General features: G+C 42.2%; 2 protein-coding genes across 3 annotated transcripts in view; one reads left to right on the plus strand and one right to left on the minus strand.

The window, feature by feature from the left end:
• On the plus strand, positions 1-26,952 carry LOC129854594 (monoacylglycerol lipase ABHD2). The gene is made up of 10 exons (XM_055921831.1): positions 1-87; positions 657-881; positions 8,014-8,189; positions 9,278-9,445; positions 9,667-9,850; positions 12,470-12,562; positions 13,060-13,158; positions 14,679-14,748; positions 14,959-15,043; positions 21,542-26,952. The coding sequence occupies exons 2-10, from the start codon at positions 664-666 to the stop codon at positions 21,751-21,753; spliced, it is 1,305 nt and encodes a 434-aa protein (XP_055777806.1). The 5' UTR covers positions 1-87; positions 657-663; the 3' UTR covers positions 21,754-26,952.
• Positions 1-27,618, minus strand: part of LOC129854592 (secretogranin-3-like) — a 181,773-nt gene that overhangs the window by 74,954 nt on the left and 79,201 nt on the right. The window lies entirely within an intron of this gene.

The following is a 27,618-nucleotide window of genomic DNA, read 5'->3' on the forward strand; positions in this document are numbered from 1 at the left end:
ATTTTACGTCACTGTGATTCTGTCACCGCACAAATAAAGGCTGTTGGACAGAGTGGATCATCTTTTTATTGAATTGAAACCTAAATTGTAAGTAAATAATTGTTTGATAGAATTGCTCAACTCTTTCCTATCCATGTTCTGAAGTTTGTTTGTTTTATCTAAACTACCTCGTCTGACTCATATTTACATACCACAAGTTCTTATTTTTGGACTGTAAACCAGCCTACCTCTTTCTCCACCATCTCTTTTTGTTTTGGCAAGTCTGTTTACCATCATTGGCTTTGTTAATTTTCTGCTTCTGTCATTGCTCCTAGCAGGCAGCTGAAACATATTTAGCTGTTGCTAGGCTACATGCCTTGAATTCCTCTTTTTGACAGAGAAATAGCTAGACCACTTTGTGCCCTCTGTTTATTCCATGGTCACACTGTTTACTGCCACTGATTTAAGTTTGGTGAACAAGACGTAAGTTTAAAGTGGTATAAATGTAGTTGTGTTGTCCAGGGTACAGTTAGTCAGTGTACTAGTGAGCATGGCTGATGTAGGCTAGTTGATTTAATGTTTTCCTTGTAGCAGGATCATCTGTACTAGCTGTATTTGTTCTACGTGGAATATTTACAGTCTAACGCTTTGTTTACTTCTCTGTGTTTGTCTCTCAGAGGCACCATGGCCACCCAAGACTCGGGCTACTATGACTACACCATCGTCGCCCCGGAGATGCCGGCCATGTTCGACGGCATGAAGCTGGCGGCGGTCGCAACGGTGCTGTACGTCATCGTCCGCTGCCTGAACCTCAAGAGTCCCACCGCCGCCCCTGACATCACCTACCAGGACACGCCCCTCAACCGCTTCCTGCTCAAGTCCTGCCCCATCTTGACCAAAGAGTGAGTGGCTTGTCGTTCAGTCTTTGGCCATGTTTTAAATATCCCATCAGGTCCCATTTTTCTAGTCTTTGGTATGACTCGACCGGGGAACCCAACCTTCCAGTCTCAGGGCGGACACTCTAACCACAAGGCCACTGAGTTGGCCATGACTATTTTATAGCTTATTGGTGTCTTATGATTTGTTCTGGGAGTTTTCAGTAGCCCGTAATTGGAACACTGCACCCATGATCGCTTTGCCGTGACAGCACCAACGCTGCTGTTGTCACTCTACACTATAGCCTACATCTAGTCCCACATTCCAAAGAACTCCTGTGTGTTGTGGAATAAAGCGATACTCCTGTATGACTAGAGGTTTTTCTGAATGTGTGGCATGGTTCAGAGAAGGTACTCTACTCTACTGGCCTAATAGCCCTGTCTTAAGGGAGTCTGAAGCCCGGTGGGAGACTCTGGAGGCTTCCCTCAGCTGCTGTCTCGTTATGTAAGCCTCTGTTATTTCATCTCAAATCTTGGCCACGAATCCTTAGGGCTCTGGTCAAGAGTAGTGCAATATGTAGGGAATTGGGATGCAGATGCTTTTTATCCAAGCAGACTGTAGATGTAGTTTGAGGTTTGTGTGTGTTCATGTGCGCAGTTTGCTTTTGTTTGACAGTCTGTGTGTTTTAAGACTGGTGTGTTTTTAGCCGTGACTAACGGACCTGGAATGTTCCAGACTTCCTCAGGGAGGGATGCCCAGTTAAATATTATTTTTATTTATTTATTTATTTTACCGTTATTTTACCAGGTAAGTTGACTGAGAACACGTTCTCATTTGCAGCAACGACCTGGGGAATAGTTACAGGGGAGAGGAGGGGGATGAATGAGCCAATTGTAAACTGGGGATTATTAGGTGACCATGATGGTTTGAGGGCCAGATTGGGAGTCAGTTCATTTGATCTAGTCATAGGCTTAAGAAGTATGTGATAAGACTTTGTTTAGCTCCAACTCTTGCACATTTAATCATTTATAAGGTTCATTATACTAATTAGTAGGTGAATTGCTTCTTAATTAAATTCATTTAATCTTAATTTTGCACTATATCCTTCCACTGGGCTGTACTCAGTCAAAAGCTAGCCAAGACAGAAAGTGTGTAAAAGGATATTGGGCTAGTAGGGCTGTCGTTCATTCATCTATTGCTCCTTGGCACTGTTTATGCTGACTAATGGTCCAAGACGGTTTGTGTAACTCCTAGTGACACCCAGTCGAGTTGCATAACACTGTTTCCAGCACGGTGACCACGGACAGATCAATCACGGAGAAGGAGAGAGGTACACAGTGGAGGAAATACGAGACAGGGGCCCAACGACCCTGTGTTCAAAGCAGTCAATGCATTCCATCTGTCATTGTATTGTAGAAAATAAGGGCGCAGCTGAAACATTTTACTCAATTTAGCCCAAGAAGAGTTTGGAAGTTAGCCTCTGAAAGGGAAGATCCTGCATTGGAGTGATGTGCAACAGAGCCATTCTTCTCTGATACTGAGTGAAGCCAGGTTTCCATGATCAGAGGTCTACTTGGCCTTTTATCTCAATCTGTCTCGGATGGCTTTGTGTTCAGGAAACCAGCCCTGTAAAGTGGGAATGTGGGATTGGTTCATCTGTTTTTGAATGTTTCAAATAATGATATGTAGCCATTGTTTTTTTTAAAGAATATAATTTATGAATGCCTCGAAGAGCTTAGGTTAACTGGCTTACCCCATGATTTTACCCTCAAAAAGTGTTGTGGTTACCCCTTCAGGCAGTAGATCAGAGGGCTGTGTATTGCATCATATCAAAAGGCTAGTTATTAAATCAGACTTCCAATAGAACAGACCCGTGACTTTGATCTGTACCTCAGACAACTAAGAGTGTTGTCTATCTATCAGCCCACTCTGGCTTCTGTTTCCTTTGCTTTGGTCTGCTGATGACTGTCGAGGGCGACAGCAGGTTACAGCGCACACACTCATGCACATAGACATGTATGAGGACACAAACTTGCGCACAGACATGTCGCTACATGCGTGTGGAGGAACAGACGAGATTCAGATTCTCCTTTTTTTCTGTCTTGACTGGAGCACCCAGACCTACACCACTCTAAAGTGTAGGCAATACGACAGACTGATTTCATTCACACAGTAGATATTCAAAAGTGTAGCTTTCATCAGTCATGACAGTATTGGGCCATAGCCCCCCCCCCCCCTCGCCTGCCTGGACTCCTCCCCTTGTCCTCTTAGTCCTCCTGTGACAACATTACGTCATCCCTGCCAGTCGAGGATTATTCGCAGAGCGAGAATGTTCTGGGCAATCAAACCTGACCAAGACTTTAGTGTATTAGTCTATATCGGGGATATTTAAATCAGAGCCTGGAGGCCCGGAGTACTCCTGCTTTTCTGTTCTACTTCATGCTACCTCCCTAACTCTACCTACGTCAGAGTTGATAATGCTGTTTACACACAGGGGTTGGAGGTCTTATCTGTAATATTAGTAATGGTGTGGGGAAGCATCAGCGGTCATTGTGTTTTTTGAGATGGGCGTTACGTAAGGGAAGTAATGTCCAGGTGCTCAGACTGCTCTAATGACAGTGGAGGAAGATGAGATTGAGGGGGTTGTGCAACTGTTGATTTAGCAACAGACTTTGCTCGCTGACGATATTTACTGTACCAGTTTGTACACTCCCCACCCATGTGTGTGGCCCGTCAGTCCGTCCTTTGACACAGAGGTTCACCCTGACCTTGGTTATCTCTGACCTTGGTTTTCTCTGCAAACAGCTGCCTAGCTATTCGCTCCAGTCAGGGAGCTGCCTAGCTATTCGCTCCAGTCAGGGAGCTGCCTAGCTATTCGCTCCAGTCAGGGAGCTGCCTAGCTATTCGCTCCAGTCAGGGAGCTGCCTAGCTATTCGCTCCAGTCAGGGAGCTGCCTAGCTATTCGCTCCAGTCAGGGAGCTGCCTAGCTATTCGCTCCAGTCAGGGAGCTGCCTAGCTATTCGCTCCAGTCAGGGAGCTGCCTAGCTGTTCGCTCCAGTCAGGGAGCTGCCTAGCTGTTCGCTCCAGTCAGGGAGCTGCCTAGCTGTTCGCTCCAGTCAGGGAGCTGCCTAGCTGTTCGCTCCAGTCAGGGAGCTGCCTAGCTGTTCGCTCCAGTCAGGGAGCTGCCTAGCTATTCGCTCCAGTCAGGGAGCTGCCTAGCTATTCGCTCCAGTCAGGGAGCTGCCTAGCTATGGGATAGCATAAGGTGTCAGTGTTTTGCATACGTTGCTAAATATTGTTAGGACATTAGTTCTAGTTATTTCAATTTCATCACAGGGACATTAAATCTTAAGGCCGTAGTGAGTAGGCCAAAACTCCATTTGAGGGCATCGGAGGCCAAAGCTACATTTGAGGACATTGCAATTGTCAACATCGATCTCCTTCTTTTGTTATCGTGGCTGCTAATCTATAAACAGACCTACAATGGAAACCATTACTTGTCTTTGGCTTTTTGCCAAGGGTTTCCTGCTAAATGTTCGGTGTACTTCTGTGCTAAACTCAGTGTGCGGATGTGAGATGGTAGATTGTATGACTATCCCAGCTCATGTCTCACTGCCGTGCTAGCAGCAGATAGATCCACTTTGATCTCCTGCAGGGTTGGACCCTTACATACGTCTGCTCCCATACAGATACAGTACCAGGGCAGATGCATTATCAAGGATGGTCAGCTTCGTGTGTTTTTTTACTTAGGAATGTGAATCTCTTCCCTGTCCCCCGCTGTGTGTAAATGTTGTTCCAACGCACTGTGACAGAGTCAACACAGCAAATAAACCACCCACCTTTTTGCCCTTGTTGTCTGTGCCTAACAGCGTTTGTGCTGTTGTCATGTTGTGCTGCTGCCATGTTGTTGCCTCTTTGTTGTTGCTACTGTGTTGTCATGTTGTTGCTACTGTGTTGTCATGTTGTACTGCTGCCATGTTGTGCTGATACTGTGTTGTACTGCTGCCATGTTGTGCTGATACTGTGTTGTACTGCTGCCATGTTGTGCTGATACTGTGTTGTCATGTTGTACTGCTGCCATGTTGCGCTGATACTGTGTTGTCATGTTGTACTGCTGCCATGTTGTTGCCTCTTTGTTGTTGCTACTGTGTTGTCATGTTGTACTGCTGCCATGTTGTGCTGATACTGTGTTGTACTGCTGCCATGTTGGGCTGATACTGTGTTGTACTGCTGCCATGTTGCGCTGATACTGTGTTGTACTGCTGCCATGTTGTGCTGATACTGTGTTGTACTGCTGCCATGTTGCGCTGATACTGTGTTGTACTGCTGCCATGTTGCGCTGATACTGTGTTGTACTGCTGCCATGTTGCGCTGATACTGTGTTGTACTGCTGCCATGTTGCGCTGATACTGTGTTGTACTGCTGCCATGTTGTGCTGATACTGTGTTGTACTGCTGCCATGTTGTGCTGATACTGTGTTGTACTGCTGCCATGTTGTGCTGATACTGTGTTGTCATGTTGTACTGCTGCCATGTTGGGCTGATACTGTGTTGTCATGTTGTACTGCTGCCATGTTGGGCTGATACTGTGTTGTACTGCTGCCATGTTGGGCTGATACTGTGTTGTACTGCTGCCATGTTGGGCTGATACTGTGTTGTACTGCTGCCATGTTGGGCTGATACTGTGTTGTACTGCTGCCATGTTGGGCTGATACTGTGTTGTACTGCTGCCATGTTGGGCTGATACTGTGTTGTCATGTTGTACTGCTGCCATGTTGGGCTGATACTGTGTTGTACTGCTGCCATGTTGGGCTGATACTGTGTTGTACTGCTGCCATGTTGGGCTGATACTGTGTTGTACTGCTGCCATGTTGGGCTGATACTGTGTTGTACTGCTGCCATGTTGGGCTGATACTGTGTTGTACTGCTGCCATGTTGGGCTGATACTGTGTTGTACTGCTGCCATGTTGGGCTGATACTGTGTTGTACTGCTGCCATGTTGTGCTGATACTTAGTTGTCATGTTGTACTGCTGCCATGTTGTGCTGATACTGTGTTGTACTGCTGCCATGTTGTGCTGATACTGTGTTGTACTGCTGCCATGTTGTGCTGATACTGTGTTGTACTGCTGCCATGTTGTGCTGATACTGTGTTGTCATGTTGTACTGCTGCCATGTTGGGCTGATACTGTGTTGTACTGCTGCCATGTTGGGCTGATACTGTGTTGTACTGCTGCCATGTTGGGCTGATACTGTGTTGTACTGCTGCCATGTTGGGCTGATACTGTGTTGTACTGCTGCCATGTTGGGCTGATACTGTGTTGTACTGCTGCCATGTTGGGCTGATACTGTGTTGTCATGTTGTACTGCTGCCATGTTGGGCTGATACTGTGTTGTACTGCTGCCATGTTGTGCTGATACTGTGTTGTACTGCTGCCATGTTGGGCTGATACTGTGTTGTCATGTTGTACTGCTGCCATGTTGTGCTGATACTGTGTTGTACTGCTGCCATGTTGTGCTGATACTGTGTTGTCATGTTGTACTGCTGCCATGTTGTGCTGATACTGTGTTGTCATGTTGTACTGCTGCCATGTTGCGCTGATACTGTGTTGTACTGCTGCCATGTTGTGCTGATACTGTGTTGTACTGCTGCCATGTTGTGCTGATACTGTGTTGTACTGCTGCCATGTTGGGCTGATACTGTGTTGTACTGCTGCCATGTTGGGCTGATACTGTGTTGTACTGCTGCCATGTTGCGCTGATACTGTGTTGTACTGCTGCCATGTTGTGCTGATACTGTGTTGTACTGCTGCCATGTTGGGCTGATACTGTGTTGTACTGCTGCCATGTTGCGCTGATACTGTGTTGTACTGCTGCCATGTTGCGCTGATACTGTGTTGTACTGCTGCCATGTTGTGCTGATACTTAGTTGTCATGTTGTACTGCTGCCATGTTGTGCTGATACTGTGTTGTCATGTTGTACTGCTGCCATGTTGGGCTGATACTGTGTTGTCATGTTGTACTGCTGCCATGTTGTGCTGATACTGTGTTGTCATGTTGTACTGCTGCCATGTTGTGCTGATACTGTGTTGTACTGCTGCCATGTTGTGCTGATACTGTGTTGTACTGCTGCCATGTTGGGCTGATACTGTGTTGTACTGCTGCCATGTTGGGCTGATACTGTGTTGTACTGCTGCCATGTTGGGCTGATACTGTGTTGTACTGCTGCCATGTTGTGCTGATACTGTGTTGTACTGCTGCCATGTTGTGCTGATACTGTGTTGTCATGTTGTACTGCTGCCATGTTGTGCTGATACTGTGTTGTCATGTTGTACTGCTGCCATGTTGTGCTGATACTGTGTTGTCATGTTGTACTGCTGCCATGTTGTGCTGATACTGTGTTGTACTGCTGCCATGTTGTGCTGATACTGTGTTGTACTGCTGCCATGTTGTGCTGATACTGTGTTGTACTGCTGCCATGTTGTGCTGATACTGTGTTGTCATGTTGTACTGCTGCCATGTTGGGCTGATACTGTGTTGTCATGTTGTACTGCTGCCATGTTGGGCTGATACTGTGTTGTACTGCTGCCATGTTGTCTTAGGTCTCTCTTTTGTATGTAGTGTTGGTGTCTCTTTTGTCATGAAGTCTCTTTTGTCCTACCTTTTTTTTTTTTAATTGTTTAAATTTTTTTTATCCCAGCCCCGTTCCCCGCAGGAGGCCTTTTGCCTCTTAGTAGGCCGTCATTGTAAATAACAATGAGTTCTTAATTAACTTGCTTAGTTAAAGGTTGAATACAAATAAAATAGTATACTACATTAGCTGACTGACCAAAATAAAACTGTCAGCAAGAACAAGTCATCAAGTAAAGTTATTATTTTACTTCAAGAGACATCCTAATGCTGTTGTGTGCTTGTTTCATACAGGAACCTCTTATGGACACTGTTGCACATTCCACACATGTAGAGTGTACTGTATGTTTGCGATGTAGGCTACTAGTCTATGTGATAGAGCTCCTAGGGCCTATATGAAGAATTACAATGTATTTTATTACCTGCAAATAAACCTTTCATCTCTTGAGTAAATTTAGTAAGTAAGCCTTGAACAAAGTAAGCCTTGTCCGAACCAGAACAGCCCATAGTGAATCTCTGTGTGTTTTGCAGGTACATTCCGCCCCTGCTGTGGGGTAAAAGTGGCCACCTGCAGACAGCACTGTATGGCAAGATGGGGCGGGTCAGCTGCCCTCACCCCATAGGCCTCAGGAAGTACTTACCCATGCAGGATGGGGCCACCGCCACCTTTGACCTCTTCGAGCCCATGGGGGACCACCGGACAGGAGGTGGGCTAGTTCAATCATTTATCAAGAATGTAGAATCTCTGTTGGCCTAGGACTCTCTTTTTGCAATATAAACAGTCAACAACAAAAACATCCCCCTCAATTGAGATGTGCTTGCCTTACCTTTTCTATGCCTAGATTTAACTGTTTGAGAATGCGTTGTCATTTACAGCAATGACCAAGGAGAGAAGTGCAATGGGAAGGAAAGCTGTTGAATGAGCTCATTGGAAGCATGAGAGTAAATTCATCATAACCCAATGTTGTGCTATGGACCTGTCCTATGTACAGTATCGGTCCTGTCTGGGCTCAGTTTGTCAGGGCGGTTTTGACGCCTTTGTTGGTCCATTGACCTGTTTACACTATGGTTCCATTTCCCGTTCTGTAGGTGATTATTATGTCAGTGTTGAGTACACAGATTTACAGACCGTGACTCTAGGTAAACTACTTTCGGCTAAGGTGATGAGATCAGGGTTACGACCCAAATGGTACCCTATTCCCTATTTAGTGCACTACTTTTGACCAGACTATTGGCCAAGGTCAAAAGTAGTGTACTGAATAGGGTGCCATTTAGGACGTAGTTCATTTGTTTTGACCTCAGAGTTGAGACGTAGTAGTTTCTAATTGTCACTAGTTTGCGTTGCCATATGGAAGGGAGCATGTTGCTTTACTTCACACATGCCTACACACACATCCACATCCACTGTTTGTTTCCTGTTCTAGTTGTGCTGTTGCCAGTGGCTTCTGTCTGTTGTCCGTTTTATCTTACATAGTTATTTAAAAACTACATTTGTATCCCTTTTGCCTCTTGTCAGGCCGTCATTGTAAATAACAAATTGTTCTTAATTGACTAGCCTGTTAAATAAAGGTAATAAAGAGCCTCTGGTAACTAGGCTACTTGTTGTTTTATTATTTGAGTGACTGGGACATCTCATCCTACAGAGGTTTTATTGTGGCACCATACTGTCTCTGTTTGCTGCCTGTCATATTTGCGTACGACATCGTGCAATGAGGACGTGTAATCTTGCCTTTACATATTTTCATTTGCAAACGGCTCACTGATCCATCTGTTCGTATATTTGCTATTCCAACAGATGACGTCACCATGGTGATATGCCCGGGGATTGGTAACCATAGCGAGAAGCACTACATCCGCACCTTTGTGGGTCACTCTCAGAAGGAGGGTTACAGGTGTGCTGTGCTCAATCACCTGGGTGCTCTGCCCAACATCGAGCTCACCTCACCTCGCATGTTCACCTACGGTGAGGACCACACAGATATGTGCAAACACACACTCCTAATAAAAAAACACAAAAGCAACAACAATAAGTTTTATAGGTGAAAAGACAGGATAGGTTTTCACCACACCACCCTCATTTCAGATCAGTGGCCATGAATTATGCTCCCAATGAAATGAACCAACTCAAAGCCCCAGTATGTAATGTCTTTGCTCTGGTCCATGTCCGTGTGCTTGTTCTGGTAGGTTGCACGTGGGAGTTTGCGTCCATGGTGGGTTACATCAAGAAGATGTTCCCTCACACCCACCTCATAGTGGTGGGCTTCAGCCTGGGAGGCAACATCGTGTGCAAGTTCCTGGGAGAGAACCGGACCAATCAGGAGAGAGTGCTGTGCTGCGTCAGCGTCTGCCAGGGATACAGTGCACTCAGGTGGGCTACGGTCTTAAGACTTATACCCTGTGCAAGTACGCAAAAGCAACATGTAAGAGCTACTCAAAATGGCTATCCCGTGTTTTTCTGTGGGGTTACAAATTGCAGTGCTGCACAATTTTGTGTATTATAATTGCTACACAAGGACGTCGAACGGCCATTTTGCCTAGCTAATGGTGTTTGTTGCATTACATACTATCTCCTTTTTACACACGGCTGTATACTTGGTCAGTGAAGGTGTCATAAACATCAAAATATAAACAGTGGAGACACATTGTGGAGACACACTTTTTTAGATGTACATAGCTAACTTCATGTAAATAAGTGCATTGTTTTGTCCCAACTTAGTGAAGTTATTTACTGTACAGTTGGTTAGCATCCATTGCTACTCTTTTGCAAGCTATTGTAAAACAGCTGTCAAAAATGATACTGTTCAGTTGGGTTTTACCATTGGCGAAGGCTTCTAAAACTGAAGGAATTCAGATATTTCTTAGTTTGAGCACGATCCACTGAGTTTGTAAACTACGGCACGCGACATGGTTCAATGTGCCAGTAAATAAGCACAATTCGCTTTTTTCCCCAAATTGCCACTGTCTTGGCGTGAGAATTAGAATCATGTATACTGTGATAATGCCAGTAGAATAAATGCGTAACAGAGAGCAATGTACAATATAAGCCTCATTGCTCTCTGTTACGCATTTATTCTACTGGCATTATCACAGTATACATGATTCTAATTCTCACGCCAAGACAGTGGCAATTTGGGGAAAAAAGCGAATTGTGCTTATTTACTGGCACATTGAACCATGTCGCGTGCCGTAGTTTACAAACTCAGTAGATCGTGCTCAAACTAAGAAATATCTGAATTCCTTCATCTTTAGAAGCAATGAGTTTGTAAACGAACGAGGCGTTTTATGGTAAGTACATGGGTGGCCGTCATCCTTTATACTTTCCAAGTGTATTGCTTTGAATGCAAGTGCTCTGTCTCTCTTACTTCTGAGCCTTGCTACTCTGTAAAAGGAGGTTCACTCAGATGGAATTCACTTTGCCCAGCAGCTTTCTGTCTGACAAAGATGGCAACAAGGCTGAGAGTAGCTGGCATCCTGTTTTTTCTCCAGCAAACATTGATCATTTCCTGTAGTTTGGCTTTATCTGTGATCTCAGTTGACTGGTGACTAACACAACAAAGACAGAGGACAGATGCCCTGCCTTTTATCCTTGCCGGGTGCCGGTCTGTCTCCGCTGTAGACAACTGGTTGTTGCCTTGCCAAGTCTTTTGAGGTAGGCAAAGATGTAGGCTAGGCTACAGTACTGAAGTTCTGTGTTATTGAATAGTGAAACAGACTCATACTGTTGGCTGCTCCGTTAACCTGGGTTGTTAGTGTTATTGTTCATGCACCATGCAGTTCTTCCATGGAAGTGGTTTCAGGGTTTTCCGTTCTTAGTCCCTGTAATCTATTTGATTACACTTGGGTCTGCAGCAGACTCCCTGTTATCATAATGAGCATAGACTTTGTAAACACTTGAGCTTCTGTCGTGACGGGGAAAACTGTTTTGTCACGACACAGTGACTGAAAACGCACAATTCCAGTGTTTCTAGATGTGGTATTGCACAAGCTCTGGGACGGAGAAGATGGAACTCTGTGAAATGTGTTTTTGAACCACACCTTTTAGAGTGTGAAATGTGGCCAACTTCTCTTGGCAGGAACACTGTCTGCTCTGTCCAGAGAGTAAACAGTGTGTTCGTGTGTGTGTCAGGACCAGGCAGACTGGCCTTTTGTGAAATGGGATTAGTCTTTATACCTCTGTTTTATTTTCCATTCCTGTCTGTCATAGCTAAAGCCTTGTCTTTTGTCATTGCCCATGCCATCTGTTGAATGGGATTGTTATGCCTGCTGCGTAGTTCTCACTATATATGCTACCTCTGTAGTATTTCTCATCAGAGTTGGGTGGGTAGGTTACTTTCTAAATGCAATTTGTTAGTTACTAGTTACCTGTGAAATTGTAATCAGTAATGTAACTTTTGGATTGTCCAAACCCGGTAACATTATCTGATTACTTTAAGTTAGTTTTTGATTACTTTCCCCTTAAGAGGCATTAGAAGAAGACAAAAAGGATCCATCAAACACATTTGGTGTGTCATCATAGAGGTCTCTGAACTTATGGTCAGGCAAAAAAATCTGATTAAGCCTACATGTAACTGATAACATGTGAAACAAGGTTGAGGAGTAACTGATTACATGTGCACTAGCAGATATGAAGTTGGACTAGTTAATTGCTAGATGGGTACTGCTAGTTATTAGCTAGTTGCTAGTACTGCTAGCTTATTGATAGCTTGTTGCTAGCTAGGTAGTGTTGGTGAGTTCATAGTGCAGTGAGAGATCGTTCTGTGGATTTAACGTGTGGGGTGATGGTTAGCATGTCAGCTTCAAGAGTACAAAGTGTTGTTGGCAGCAGTTTGTTGTTGTTGTCCTGTATTGGCCTACAGTGATAACCCGTGTTGCATGCTTTAGACAACTTTTGACAATGTTGGTTCTCAGGCCAAACAGATATAACCATGACAACAATATAATTTGTTCTCTCTCTACACACAACTGACTTCCTGGTGTGTGTGTACAGGGCCCAGGAGACGTTCCTACAGTGGGACCAGTGCAGACGCTTCTACAACTTCCTCATGGCCGACAACATGAAGAAGATCATCCTCTCACACAGGTACTCAGCCCTGTTCCAATACTTAGCACATTCACACTGGTAGGCCCAGTCCCAAAGAAACCCCTAGCCCCTACCCTAGGGCCATGACACTTCTCATGCATCTGAAATGGCCAAATTACTGTAAAAGCGATATGGTGGAAACTCCATGTGGTGATTGGGAGCTATCATCACCTGATAACACCCATTCAAGCCCTGCTGGGGCCACCCATAGGAAAACAAACTGTCTGCTAAATGGCTTATATTATTTAAGATCTATGACAAATGGCTTGGACTTAACTCATAGTCACAACCCAGCAGATCAGTCAAATTCCCCATAGAGGAGAAACACCAAACGCGTACAGAGCAGCTCCCTGAGGCAAACTATTTAACTAATGAAATGGAGGCAATTAGCGATGGCACGGAAATTCCTGGTATAGGTATGGATTTTACCGAGAATAACTCGTGTTGTCACATGTTTCAATGGCATGTCTCAGCATTTTGTGTGTGTGTGTTTACAGGGGCAGTCTGTTTGGAAGTGCAACGAAGATGGAGGACGCAGACCTGAGCCGGCTCTACACGGCCACCTCCCTCATGCAGATCGATGAAACCATCATGAGGTATAGGACAAGCTGAAAATAAACTAGACTCAGAATCAAATCAGTGTTTTGCTTTTCACCCAATACATTTTAGTAAAATACACTAAATAGAATCTAATAAGGAACACATGCTAAAATGACACAACGCAATTATTCCTGTGAACAACCGGTCTCACATTGACCCCCTGTGAAATCAGTGTTGAGTCCTCACACTACAATATTTAGGACTGATTTCACAGGGGGTCAATGTGAGATTTATGGCTGTATGTTTAATATACTGTCAACACTCATCAGCACCTGCTGAAGTTCAAGCCAAACCTTTTGAGTTTTGTCAATACGTAGGAACACTATGCTAGGAGCCATTGAGCAGGGCTGGGCGATTATGGCCTAAAACAAATTCTAACTAATGGGAGTTTCTCGATTTTAAATCTTGAAATAAGCTTTGTTGCACAATTTAAGGTCAAAACACTGTATTTCAAACAGTTTGGAATAATATGATGAATTCAGGGCTTGTAAAATTATACCTAAGCTTTTGACCCATTAATAATTAAATGTATTTTATCAAAATAGATGAACCTGCTTTTTTGCAATAATCGCTGCGCTGGCTTTCAAATCTATGAAAATGCCCTTTTTGTTACATATTTAACCAGAACCAGGCACAATGTACATTCACTAATGACTAACTTAAGGTAGCAGGAATTATAGATAATGAACACAGGTCAACCTCTCAAGCCCACCTTCTAGTGGGTAGCCAGCTAATCTTTATATTTCAAGTCTAGCCAACTTGGGTGTATTTGCTTGCTAACATGGTATAACAGTTGAACTGTTATGAATACACCCTCCTGTCCATCTCCATCTGTTTGAACAAACTGTTCACTTTGTTTAGATATTGAAATCAAGTGAGAACGAGTTGCCAATTCCTGATATTAATGTGTCTTTTTATGCTCATTGCACATTTATAAAACACGTACTAGACAGCTAGCACATAACAGCATGTGGCTAAAATGCTGCTAGCGGTGGTGTTACCGCAATGCCGCGCACGACAGGAACTTAGCATACATTTGCCCAAGTCGTTGATACACACGTCTTAGTAAGGTCTGCTCTGTTCTACATGTTGGGAGCTGAGACATGAATAGGGTATCATTAGAAAGGTTTAGTTTAAATGCAGATAGAGAGTTTAAACTGATTGTTGTCAGAGAGGAAGAAGTGCTCTTTTAGTCTTTGTTGTGGGGAGGGGCTTGGTGTCTGTCAGTGGGAAGGTACACAGTGAACACATCACAGAAGGAGCAAAGGAGATGAGAAAAAAGACAGTTAAAAAAAATAATATTTTTTTACCTTGATTCTTGTGATACAGGCATTTTGAACAGTGTGCTAAAACATTAATTTGCTATATCGCCAAGCCCTAAGAAAGGCCTCTGAGTATCTTGCTGTGCACGGTTCATAGGGATGTGCTCACCCACATAGTATGTCACTTAATAATCCCTCTCCAGTTTCCACAGCATGCTGCTTTGTTTTGTGACCTGTCAGCCCTCTGTCTGCAGGAAGTTCCACGGGCACAACTCCCTCAAAGAATACTACGAGAAGGAGAGCTGTGTGCATTATATTCACAATGTAGGTTGATACTCTCTATCCCTACTTCTCTCCTGTGTGAATTAACAATACTTTTCTAAACATGTGTGTATGAATATCAGAAATGTATTAAAGGAAGTGCTTAGAACAGTGTGCGGTTCTTTGGAGAGTTCATGATTTAAGCTTGTCTAAGTGGACTTATTGGGCTTGTGTATTGCATACAGTATATCTAATGATGGTTGTATTTTGTAGGTTGACGTGCCACTTCTGCTGGTCAACTCTGCAGACGATCCTCTGGTCCACGGGTCTCTGCTCACCATCCCTCGCACACTGGCAGGTAACACACACCTGCATTAGTACACAAACAGAGTTTCTCTACTCAGAGCTCGTCCCTACAGAGACACAGGGCCACTCGGCAGTGCCTGGTCAATCTGTCAGTCAGTCTATTGTCTTCAACCTAAGACATGCTGAGGTGCACATTCAGAGCCAGTAGACTGATCTGACTGTTGGTACTGGCTCTAAAATCACAGGACAGTTCTGGGCATTTAAAAAGTTGTCAGAGGCTGCATGACTGGCTCGAACCGCCCTATCCCGTCCCCAGGACACCTTTTCCCCAGAGCTAAACATGCGCATTCCCCACTTGATAAAATGACATCTCTACTTGGACTGTCTGTGTCCTGCTTCTGTTATAATGCAATGTCATTATAGTTAACACAGACACAGAAGTCTGGACAACATGTTGATCATGTCATTATAGTTAACACAGAAGTCTGTACAACATGTTGATCATGTCATTATAGTTAACACAGACACAGAAGTCTGGACAACATGTTGATCATGTCATTATAGTTAACACAGAAGTCTGTACAACATGTTGATCATGTCATTATAGTTAACACAGACACAGAAGTCTGGACAACATGTTGATCATGTCATTATAGTTAACACAGACACAGAAGTCTGTACAACATGTTGATCATGTCATTATAGTTAACACAGAAGTCTGTACAACATGTTGATCATGTCATTATAGTTAACACAGAAGTCTGTACAACATGTTGATCATGTCATTATAGTTAACACAGACACAGAAGTCTGTACAACATGTTGATCATGTCATTATAGTTAACACAGAAGTCTGTACAACATGTTGATCATGTCATTATAGTTAACACAGAAGTCTGTACAACATGTTGATCATGTCATTATAGTTAACACAGAAGTCTGTACAACATGTTGATCATGTCATTATAGTTAACACAGAAGTCTGTACAACATGTTGATCATGTCATTATAGTTAACACAGAAGTCTGTACAACATGTTGATCATGTCATTATAGTTAACACAGAAGTCTGTACAACATGTTGATCATGTCATTATAGTTAACACAGAAGTCTGGACAACATGTTGATCATGTCATTAAAGTTAACACAGACACAGAAGTCTGTACAACATGTTGATCATGTCATTATAGTTAACACAGAAGTCTGTACAACATGTTGATCATGTCATTATAGTTAACACAGAAGTCTGTACAACATGTTGATCATGTCATTATAGTTAACACAGACACAGAAGTCTGTACAACATGTTGATCATGTCATTATAGTTAACACAGACACAGAAGTCTGTACAACATGTTGATCATGTCATTATAGTTAACACAGACACAGAAGTCTGGACAACATGTTGATCATGTCATTAAAGTTAACACAGAAGTCTGTACAACATGTTGATCATGTCATTAAAGTTAACACAGAAGTCTGTACAACATGTTGATCATGTCATTATAGTTAACACAGAAGTCTGTACAACATGTTGATCATGTCATTATAGTTAACACAGAAGTCTGTACAACATGTTGATCATGTCATTATAGTTAACACAGAAGTCTGTACAACACGTCGATCATGTTGTTTATATTTACAACAGACAATAGACACAGATGTTTGTACAACACGTCGATCATGTTGTTTATATTTACAACAGACAATAGACACAGATGTTTGTACAACACGTCGATCATGTTGTTTATATTTACAACAGACAATAGACACAGATGTTTGTACAACACGTCGATCATGTTGTTTATATTTACAACAGACAATAGACACAGATGTTTGTACAACACGTCGATCATGTTGTTTATATTTACAACAGACAATAGACACAGATGTTTGTACAACACGTCGATCATGTTGTTTATATTTACAACAGACAATAGACACAGATGTTTGTACAACACGTCGATCATGTTGTTTATATTTACAACAGACAATAGACACAGATGTTTGTACCACATGTGGATGGTGGCATTTCTAGTTACAACAGACGTTGTACAACATGCCTTTATGCAGAGCAGAGGGAGCAGCGGAGCTACATTCAAATAATTGTGCGCTGAAGTCCCGTTTTTTTAGCTATCGAGGAGAGGCGTCCAGAGAATCCGATCATGCAGCCACTCCATAACAAGTTAACCAGTACTGTAACGCAGGAAGAAAAACACATTGCTGAAATGAACTTGGTGTCAGCAAGCCACTTTGAAAAGTGACTTTTTAATGTCCAGAACAGTATGTGCACATGTTATTTGTGTACTAACACAAGGGAAATCATTAGAAGTCTACTGTATTTTCACCAGTTCAACACCTGGTACAAAGTTCTCCCTTTGTCTCTGAAACAGCAGAGCTGGAATAGGCAGATGAATCCGTTAAGTCCCACACCCAGGCCAGGGAGGGGGCGGTATGTAGAACTAGGTGTGTTGGGAATGTCTGACTGGTTAACACTGGCTCAGTAACTCAAACACACACGGTAGTGTATCACACAGATGAGAGCCTCTGTCTGCTTGTGTGCTAGTGACTTAGACTATAGACACCGCTAGGCCTTACCTTTTTAGATATGCAAACTAAAGTCTGTTATTTTCTTCCACACTAACTGATTCTAATGACTGATAGAACACCCATCATGGTAACCTGTCATTTTAAAATAGAACACTGAGAATAGCGGCCAATCAGCTCAATCCTCTAGGGTTTACTGGGTTGATCAAATGGAGCAGTAAAGGAAAGCATGCTATTTATGGAAACAACCACCTCAGCACTACCAACTAGTCACCATGTGTTGGATTATATTAGATCCATGGAGTGTACAGTACTCCAGCCAGTTCTCATCTCTCACGGGATTTCTGGAACAGCCCATCCCAAATTGCTCTCTATCCCTCCCCCTTGGCCCTTACCCTTTAATGTAAGCATGTCTGAAGGGTCTGGTTAGGTATAAGCTGTGTAGTGGTAGAGCTTCCAACATATTGCTTCCCACCTTACAGATCTGCAAACATTGAAGGTGTAGGTCCAAAGAGAAGTTACCTACTGAAATGATCCCATTTCCTCAGTGGTGCACAATGTGTGGTTGTGATGTGATGCCTCCTGTGTCCTGTTATTTATAGAGTCCCAGAGCTGGGATGGAGGGTAACACTAGCCCACTGGCTTGTTGTGTTCACCACTACACAGAGATGCAGGGTGGAGATATAGGAGATTCTCAGCTGGTGCCCTGCCTAACTCTCCTAACTTCTCTAGGGTATGTGGGACGGTAGTATCCCACCTAACCAACAGCCAGTGAAATTGCAGGGCGCCAAATTCAAAACAACAGAAATCTCATAATTAAAATTCCTCAAACATACAAGCATTATACACCATTTTAAAGATAAACCTCTCATTAATCCAACCAAAGTGTCTGATTTCAAAACGGATTTACGGTGAAAGCACACCTTGCGATTATGTTAGGGCAGTACATAGCCACAGAAATACACAGCCATTTTTCCAGCCAAAGAGAGAAGTAACAAAAAGCAGAAATAGAGTTAAAATGAATCACTAACCTTTGATGATCTTCATCAGATGACACTCATAGGACTTCATGTTACACAATACATGCATGTGTTGTTCGGTAAAGTTCATATTTATATCCAAAAATCTGAGTTTAGGCCAAAAGCGAGAGAGAATGCAGCGTGGCAAATTCTAATTAATTACTATAAAAATCAAACTTTCATTAAATAATAACATGAAAGATACCAAATTAAAGCTACACGTGTTGTGAATTCAGCCAACATGTCAGAATTCAAATAGGCTTTTCGGCAAAAGCATACTATGCTATTATCTGAGCATAGCACCATAGTAAACAAAAGAGAAAACATTTCAACCCTGCAGGCGTGACACAAAACGCAGAAATAAAAATATAATTCATGCCTTACCTTTGACAAGCTTCTGTTGTTGGCACTCCAATATGTCCCATAAACATCACAAATGGTCCTTTTCTTCGATTAATTCCGTCGATATATATCCAAAATGTCAATTTATTTGGCGCGTTTGATCCAAAAAAACACCGGTTCCAAGTTGCGTAACGTGACGACAAAATATCTCAAAAGTTACCTGTACTGTGCAAAAACATTTCAAACTACTTTTTTGTAATCGAACTTTAGATATTTTTTAAAGTAAATAATCGATAAAATTGAAGACGGGATGATCTGTGTTCAATACAGGAAGAAAACATATTCAAGCATGCTTTCTGGTCTTTGCGCCTCTATCAAACAGTACACATGAAGTTACACTTTTTCAAGATGGTCGTACTTCTTCATTACACAAAGGAATAACCTCAACCAATTTCTAAAGACTGGTGACATCCAGTGGAAGCAGTAGGAACTGCAAGCAAGTCCCTTAGAAATCTGGATTCCCAATGAAAACTCATTGAAAACAGGGTGACCTCAATTTTTTTTTTTATCTGAATGGTTTGTCCTCGGGGTTTCGCCTGCTACATAAGTTCTGTTATACTCACAGACATGATTCAAATAGTTTTAGAAACTTCAGAGTGTTTTCTATCCAAATCTACTAATAATATGCATATCTTATCTTCTGGGGATGAGTAGCTGGCAGTTTAATTTGGGCATGCTTTTCATCCAAAATTCTGAATGCTGCCTCCTACCCTAGAGAAGTTAAAGGGGAAATCAGCTGGTGCCCTGCCTAACTCTCTGAAAGGGGAAATCAGCTGGTGGTTCTGTCACCTTTGCCCTAGAAGAGTCAGGCTGACTCACACTGGCCACAGGAAACCTGGAAACATGCAAAAGCTGTTGTATAGCTAATGTAGTCACCTCACCTGGAATCAAACTTTAAGCCGCATGGTAGTTGGCACATGTCATTAGGACTGTCTGGCGGACAAATCCAGCCAACAATCTTTTAGTTGGAAACCTCAGTCAGGAGTCTTGTGCTGCATAGTGCTTAACCCAGAGTTACATTCCATTTCATTTTAGGATTCAAATTAAATGTTATTCAAATTAAGAATATGACAGTATTATTATGACTTAACAGTGTGTAGTTTAGATGAATTAGGCTTCTGTAGAATTGACCTCAATTTGGGCCACCTCATGATGCTTTGCTCATACTTATCTTCTGTGTCACAAAATGGAAGCTGCATATTAAACATTATTTCTGTTTTAAAGCAAGCTTCAACTTTTCCTTGCATCTAGTTAATGGTCCTTTTTTAAAACGCTATTAAACAATTGATAGGACACTGCTTCCCAAAAGATGCAGCCAGCCAAACTGAATGGTTTATTATGAATGTGTTCCTACATCAAACCCTCTTCAGGGTTCAGCCTAATGGAAAGCTGGGGTGTCCTTCTTGAATTTTTTATAAATATGAGTCATTTCCTAGAATCACCTAGGCTATTATAACCGCTGGTAGATGTTAGCAGATAGTGTATGGTTGGTACAAGCCCTGTGGGATCGCGCTCACCAGGCGGACACTGCAGTGTTCCCCACTAACCCAGTTAGAGCTGGAGAAATTACAGCTCCATGTCTGGATCCCACGCTAGTGTTCTGTTCAGGGTTGGGGTCCATTCAGGAAGGGATTTCAATTGTGGGAGAAAACAAATCTTCTACTTCTCTGTTTAATTTAGAAGTAATGGAAAATAGGGGTCCATTTTTATTATTGAATTGGAATATCAATTTACTTCCTTAATCAGCCCAACCCTGATTCTGTTCTACCAGTTCTAATACTGTTGTTACTTGCTACATGCTTAGTCATTTCATAAAAGGTTATGTTGTGCCATTTTAATCTGTTATTTACAATGTTCTAACAGTTTATTTCAAGTTAATATATGAACACTAACCTCACTAAATAGGTTATAAATAGGCTGTACTGTACAGCCAATCAAAGTGACTTGTCCCATTTTGGTTGACGTGCACCTCCCAGTGGATTGGGTTGAACAATTGGTGTTTCAACAAAAACCAAAACCGAACGGTATGAAGTAGCTCAGCTACAGAGTAATAGGTTAATTATTCTAGTTGGTCGATCCTGATATATATTACATATTTATTGCCTTTATCAAGGCGCTGTTTATCTTTCATCAGGGTTATTGAGCTAACTGGGGATAGTGATGGGTGTTAATACACTGGACCCTGCTCTCCTTCCTCTCCCTGTCCTCCTAGATGCCTGACTCAATATCTCTGTCCCATTACACAGATGACGCCCTTTTACGACCTTGGTGTAACATTATGTGCTGTGTTCGTCATTTTACAGAATGTATGGCATCATTCCTGACATAACTGTCACTAAACAATGACTCCCATGTGGTTCCGGGGGCTGGTCTGGTGGTAGTGCTGCCGACCCGGATCACATGCCCCTGGAGGCAGCGGTTCCATCTCCCGTTCCTCCACTTGCTTTCTGTACTGTATCCCTCTTATCTCTCTCCCTCTCATACATTTCTATCCATTTGTCTATCAACTTAAAAATATGTTTTAAAAGATGCCGCTTTCTTCATATTCTACCCTCTCCCTTTCTGTTCCTATCCCCCTCCAGAGAAGAAGCAGAATGTCATCTTCGCCCTGACACTGCATGGGGGGCACCTGGGCTTCTTTGAGGGGGCCGTGCTCGTCCCCCAGCCCCTCACCTGGATGGACAAGGTGATCGTGGGTTACGCCAACGCCATGTGCCAATGGGAAAAACAGAAACCGCCATGCCAAAAAAGCGGGAACCTGAATACACCCTGTCCTGAAGAGAAGGCAGCGTAACCTTTAACTTCCTGAACTCCTCTCTCGTTCACCTCTGACCCTCCCCTCCCCACTCACTGAGGAGAAACCTTAACCAAACTTGAACTACTCCTCTCTCGCTCACCTCTGACCCCCCCCCCTCCCCTCCCACTCACTGAGGAGAAACCTTAACCAAACTTGAACTACTACTCTCTCTCCTCTCACGCCTCTTTTCGGGTTACTGTCTCAACCGTCTCCTCCCTGGTACCCCTGTTCCCTCAGCCTCTACTCCTCCTGCTGCCCCCCTCTAACCAAAACCACCTTACACGTGAAGGAACTAAAATGACTAAATGCCTTTGTGCTTTGTCTCTGAGGGGAACTAGTGGAGTGGAGAGGAACAACTACTTTTGTCCTTACGTAAACATTACCAAGAGAGATCCCTGAGATCCAACCATGGAGACTTTGACCAAATGCTCACTAAAAAGGGATGAAACAAACTGGCATCCTACGAGTAGAGAGGGAGAGAGAGCGACATGGTAGATGTGTAGTCGTAGAGAAAACGAGCACAGAAGAAACCTCCTAGTACTATCTCTGAGGACTAATGAAGCTGCAGTTACTGTACGTTACAGTGCGCTCACTGCTGACGACTGCCAAGGCTTTAGCCTAGTTTGCCGTCTTAAACCAACACCGCCTCTTTATACAATGTATGTTACTCACAAATAGTGTATAAAAAGCCAGTTTAGTTTATCAGTCCGTGTGTGCTGAGAGCTACGGGATAGCTCTGTTAGTATGTGACCTTTTCTATTAGTTTGATCTGATTCGCTGTTCGGTTTGTTTTAGTCCAAAATATCCTTTCTTGGTGAATATCAGCCCTTTTTGGAAGGTATACAAATATTGAATTAGTTTATTATTATTATAGTCATTTTATTATACAATTATTTTCAGATCACGAGTCCCCCATAAAATGAGTATCTATTTCGCACTTGATTTCATGTAGAATCAAGGGGTATGTCTCACAATGCACCCTAGATCCTATGGTGAAATATAGGGGACCTGGTCAAAGTAGAGCACTACAAAGGGAATAGGGTGCCTTTTGGGATGCATCTAAGATCTCACTCGCCCCTCAGTGATATTAAGCAGTGGAGGTAGGTTTTTACCTAGCGGACCTGACCTGTGGTCAATCTCAATGAGACCATGCACATTCCTACTGTCTCGTTATTCTATCACTTTTATTCAATGCACTTTATACGTTGTATGTCACGTTTCTTTCTTTATTCAACCATTTTGTTATTCTTTTATGGGACTAGCGGAAGACAAAGGTTTAGAAACTTTGTTTTTTTTTGCATAACGTTTAGTTCAGTGACACTAACGAACAGGAGGGAGAGAGGTTGATAACTCTTCAAGTTAGACGGCCCAAATGATCCCCACGTTCACTAAACCCTACAGTCCACCCTCCCAGTAGAGGATTGTTGTATATAAAAATAAGACACTTTTTCCAATATAGTGCTCTACATGTTATTACACTATGTAGGGAAGAGTGTCATTTGAGATTAGCCCTCAGGGTCAGTCTTCCTTGGCTGTCTGTCCTGTGCAGTCAACCTACTCAGCCTTACTACTAACCCTAACCTACTCAGTCCTATACCCTTGATCAGCTCCAGGTCTTCTGAAGCATGACTGACTATGGAGTCATTCCCTTAGACACAGAGAGTAGCCCACTGCCAATACACAGACACTCCAGTGTCAGACACTCGTATGGAAATGGACCTAGGATTACTTGTTTGGGCTAGCAGCTCAGACTCAGTAATATCACAAATACATTTTCAACCAAAGTTACAACGTACATAACTGCTGTGATAACTGGTTTATCACGTCTGATGTTGAACCCTTCATTGGCGAGGGCACTGTACAGAGATGAACATACAATCATGTAGATGACTGGTTTTATAGACCATGTGTTCATGGGACCTGAGCTGTGAGGTGTGCTGAGTAGGATGGCCATAATCATTGTGTTCATGACGTCCAACAGACTCCATTTTGTTGAACCAAAAGTCGTCACAGAAAAGGTTTTTTTAGTTGACCAGCGGTAGAATACTGATAGAATATTGGTGGCAGTGTTGAGGTCTACCAGAGAGGAAGTATATTATACATAGGAATGGCCCAACTTTGTTGCTAGGGAACATTATCTTTCAACGGGGGAGAGAACTTCTTTCCATTTAGTTGTCAGGACCGAAGGTCTTAGCACACACGTTTATGTTTGAAGGAATGCTGGAATGTTAATTCTGAAACATGCTGAGGTGTATGAGAACGATGTGTAGGTGAGAATCTGATGAGGTTCGCAAAGACTCAACCCCGAAGTCAAGGGGGAGTGGCGAAAAAGATCAAGTTTAGATGTTATAGCTGAGACGTCATAGCTTTCCGAGTTTCCTCCTCTTATATATAATGGCCATGCATTTTCCCCTTCAAAGCCTGCAGTGGCAGCCATGCTGGTGGTGTGTTGTCATGACTTGTCCAGTCCAGAGGTCCAGCCAAGTGAACTGTAGGGAGGAAAAGCTGGTGATTCACTGTACATTAGTGTTATGTCCTAAATGGTACCATATTCCCTAATATAGTGCACTACTTTTAACCTGATCCCTATGGACTCTGGTCAAAAGTAGTGCACTATATAAGGATTAAGGTGCCATTTGGGATGCTGCCAGGCGTATCAGTCTCACCCAACCCATACCCTCTGTGTACCATAATGAGCTCTTTCAACATCACCTCCTGCCAGTCATTTGGCTGGCTGAGTTCTTTCAGCCTTGTAAACGTCACTCCCTTTTCGAACTTCCTCAGTCAACTGGCATCCAAACACAAGGGTGCCATCTGCAGGCTTGGAGAGCAAACTACAACTACTGTCTTAAATCCAGCCAGTAGGTTACTGTACTGTAGTCCTTTAGACATTATTGATGTTAACTGTGAGACAAGATTTTAATACAGCTGTTGAACTAACTGATGTTTATTACCAATGTTTGTTACCACTTTTTAAGGACACTTCACAGTTTTAGTTAAAAGTTGATAGAAAATCAGTTAGTCAGTGACTCGTCCAGTCTAACCGATAGTCATGTCGTTCTGAGATATCCCAGCGAGTAAGATCTGAGTCTTGATACACCAGCATAACAAGCCGTCTTTGCTATGACTCCACACCAACAGGGTGTGTTCTGTCTATAGAAATCCACTTATCACCTAACTTTGCACAGAAATGCAGGTTTGGATTGTATCTCTTCAAACTACTTACAGAATTCAACATTTTGTTTGTTTTTCAGAATTCTTTTTGAAATGTTTTTTGTATTGTTACGGTGACTTATTATTTTCTTGTATGTGCAGATTTGTCAGAGTGCGTGTATATGAATGAATGTAGGTGTGTATGCTGAGTCCTAACACCATCTCTGGTTCGGAAAACCAAACGTCTTCACTTTTTAAAGATACAAATTAATTAAAATGTATACATAGTTCGGTCGTTCCACCAATTCAGTGCCTTTTTAGAATTCAGCTGGTAACATTCTCTCAGTGCTCATGTTCAACTTCATTAAAAACACTTTTCCCATCTCGAGGTTAAATAAAAAAGCGACTATATTAAGTTTGAAATAAAGTAATAGGGTTGGTGATCATAAATAAGCCATAAATCCCATTGTGATGGAGGGAATGGGAGCCTGTTGTGTACAACCAGGAGGGGCAATTAAATGCAAGCTTTAATAAAATAAAAGTTTCAACATTTCTAGCCTGTCTATATATGGGTTGACGTGTTAGGCTCGACCCACTCAGTTTCCCACCACAAAACACCAGAACCAGCTCATCTGCTTTTACACTGTCATTTGACTATTAGATATTAGTGTCTTTAGGTTATTATTATAGTTTCACCATTTTAAATTGAAAGTTCAGTTTACGTAACAGAGTTAACCTTAAAATGAAGGGACTTTTTTTTTCTTGAAATGAATTACAATCTTCAGAAATGACTGCCAAAACAACTAAATAACTAGGGCTTTACAATGATGGAGAAATGTTGAGCTTAAGTGGGTTAAAATCTTCCTGGAGGAAACCGAGAGTTCATGGAGGGACATGTCAATGCTGAATTTTTGCACTTTAGGAAGTCTATTCATATAAAACATGTGATTTATTGAATTCCCCATGTGGTCTATATTAAAGGGCACTTCAATGAATAACAGGCTTTTAAAATTCAATATTGGAACATCATTTCTACTTCAACTATCAAAAGGATACAAAAGGCAGTCATTTGGTGAAACGACCCAGTTATATGTTACTGTATGACAGGGACCAGGGGCCATTTTATAACAGATTAAGGCAATAATCAATAGGGATTTTTGTTTCTCACAAGGTGTAAATGCAAAGATGTGAGGGGAAAGATGAATACAAAATGAAAGTGGGAGAACCATCTTATTTATGCAGTTCTGTTTCGACATAGAGAATGGGCTCCAATCCATGTCTGATGTTCTGAGTTGTTTATTTTAGGATTGATATGAAACAATGTATTAATCTTAACTTCCGCTTGTTGAAACTAATTGTGTGACTGACTATGGTCTTGCAGGTCCTGCTTTTGAGAAACAACCTTTTGAGACTGGATGAGCTCACCACACTGAAATCAGAGGCCAAATGTAATTAGTGTCTCAGAGTAGGAGTACTGATCTAGGATCAGTTTTGGCTTTTAGATCAAAGTATTTCATTGGTTGTATGGACATTGGGGACATAGATCAGCACTCCTACAGCCCCAGGGGTTTATTCCATGGGGTGAAATGCCCAGAACGATGCTCATAGAAAAGTAGTGCATAGAACCAACATGGTTCTCGATTCCACAAGAAAGAAAGCTCTGTAAATGCTATGCAATCCATTTCTATCTGAAACGTTCTGACCATGCCTGAAGCTGGTGAACACAGCTAAGATATGGGGAATGGAGCCCTTTCCACCAATAAGAACCCAGTGATCCATGACATCAACAAATGTTCACTTTTAACATTCTAGAGCTTTATTCTTGTGTTTACAATCCGTTTCATTGTATGAAGATGTTAGCTGTTCTGGAAGGATGGTGAATGTGGAAATGTAATTTTGGTGCACTGATATAATCATACAGTATGAAATTATGAATTCAGATCACTGGTGTGTTTTTGTAAAGAAACCCAATGGTGTGTGTGATGTAATAATAAAACAAATATGGTTGTGTTCCAAAAATAAATTATTTTCTTGTAAAAAGTTTATCTTGTCTTCATGAGCATCTGGTGGTATGATTGATCTCATGTTCAATGCCTTCAAAGTATTCACACCCCTTGACTTTTTACATATTTTGTTGTGTTACAAAGTGGAATTAAAATGGATTTAATTGTCTTTTTTTTTTGTCAATGATCTAAACAAAATACTAACAATGAAAAATAACATATCTTGATTAGAAAATTATTCAACTTGGTAACACTTGACAACCAGCATCATCATAATGTCATAACTGACAACTTGTCATAATATATGTCATGACAGTTTTAAGAACATTTTGTGTTATTTTATGGCTGGTTATGACACCCACATAAGAGTGTCAAAACCCACAAAACCTACCACACAAGGTAAAACATTCCATTGCATCATAGCCTACTTGTCAACAGTATGTTTGATATATAACACTTTCTGAAATGTACCATATTCAATTATTGTAATTATGCACACATTTAGGTCAGACATGCACCTACCCCAGTGCTCTGTTGCTGATGACTGGGATGAATGCAGGGGCATATTTCAGGAGCAGAACAAGACACCCTCTTTTTGACTGATGACTGACATCAGGGCATGTACGTGATAGGCCTATCTGGCTTATATGATTATGATGGTCATAATGCTTCTTGACAGTGTCATAAAGTGTATTTTCTTAGTCCA

Source organism: Salvelinus fontinalis, chromosome 4 (assembly GCF_029448725.1).
Source record: "Salvelinus fontinalis isolate EN_2023a chromosome 4, ASM2944872v1, whole genome shotgun sequence".
NCBI classification, from domain to species: domain Eukaryota; kingdom Metazoa; phylum Chordata; class Actinopteri; order Salmoniformes; family Salmonidae; genus Salvelinus; species Salvelinus fontinalis.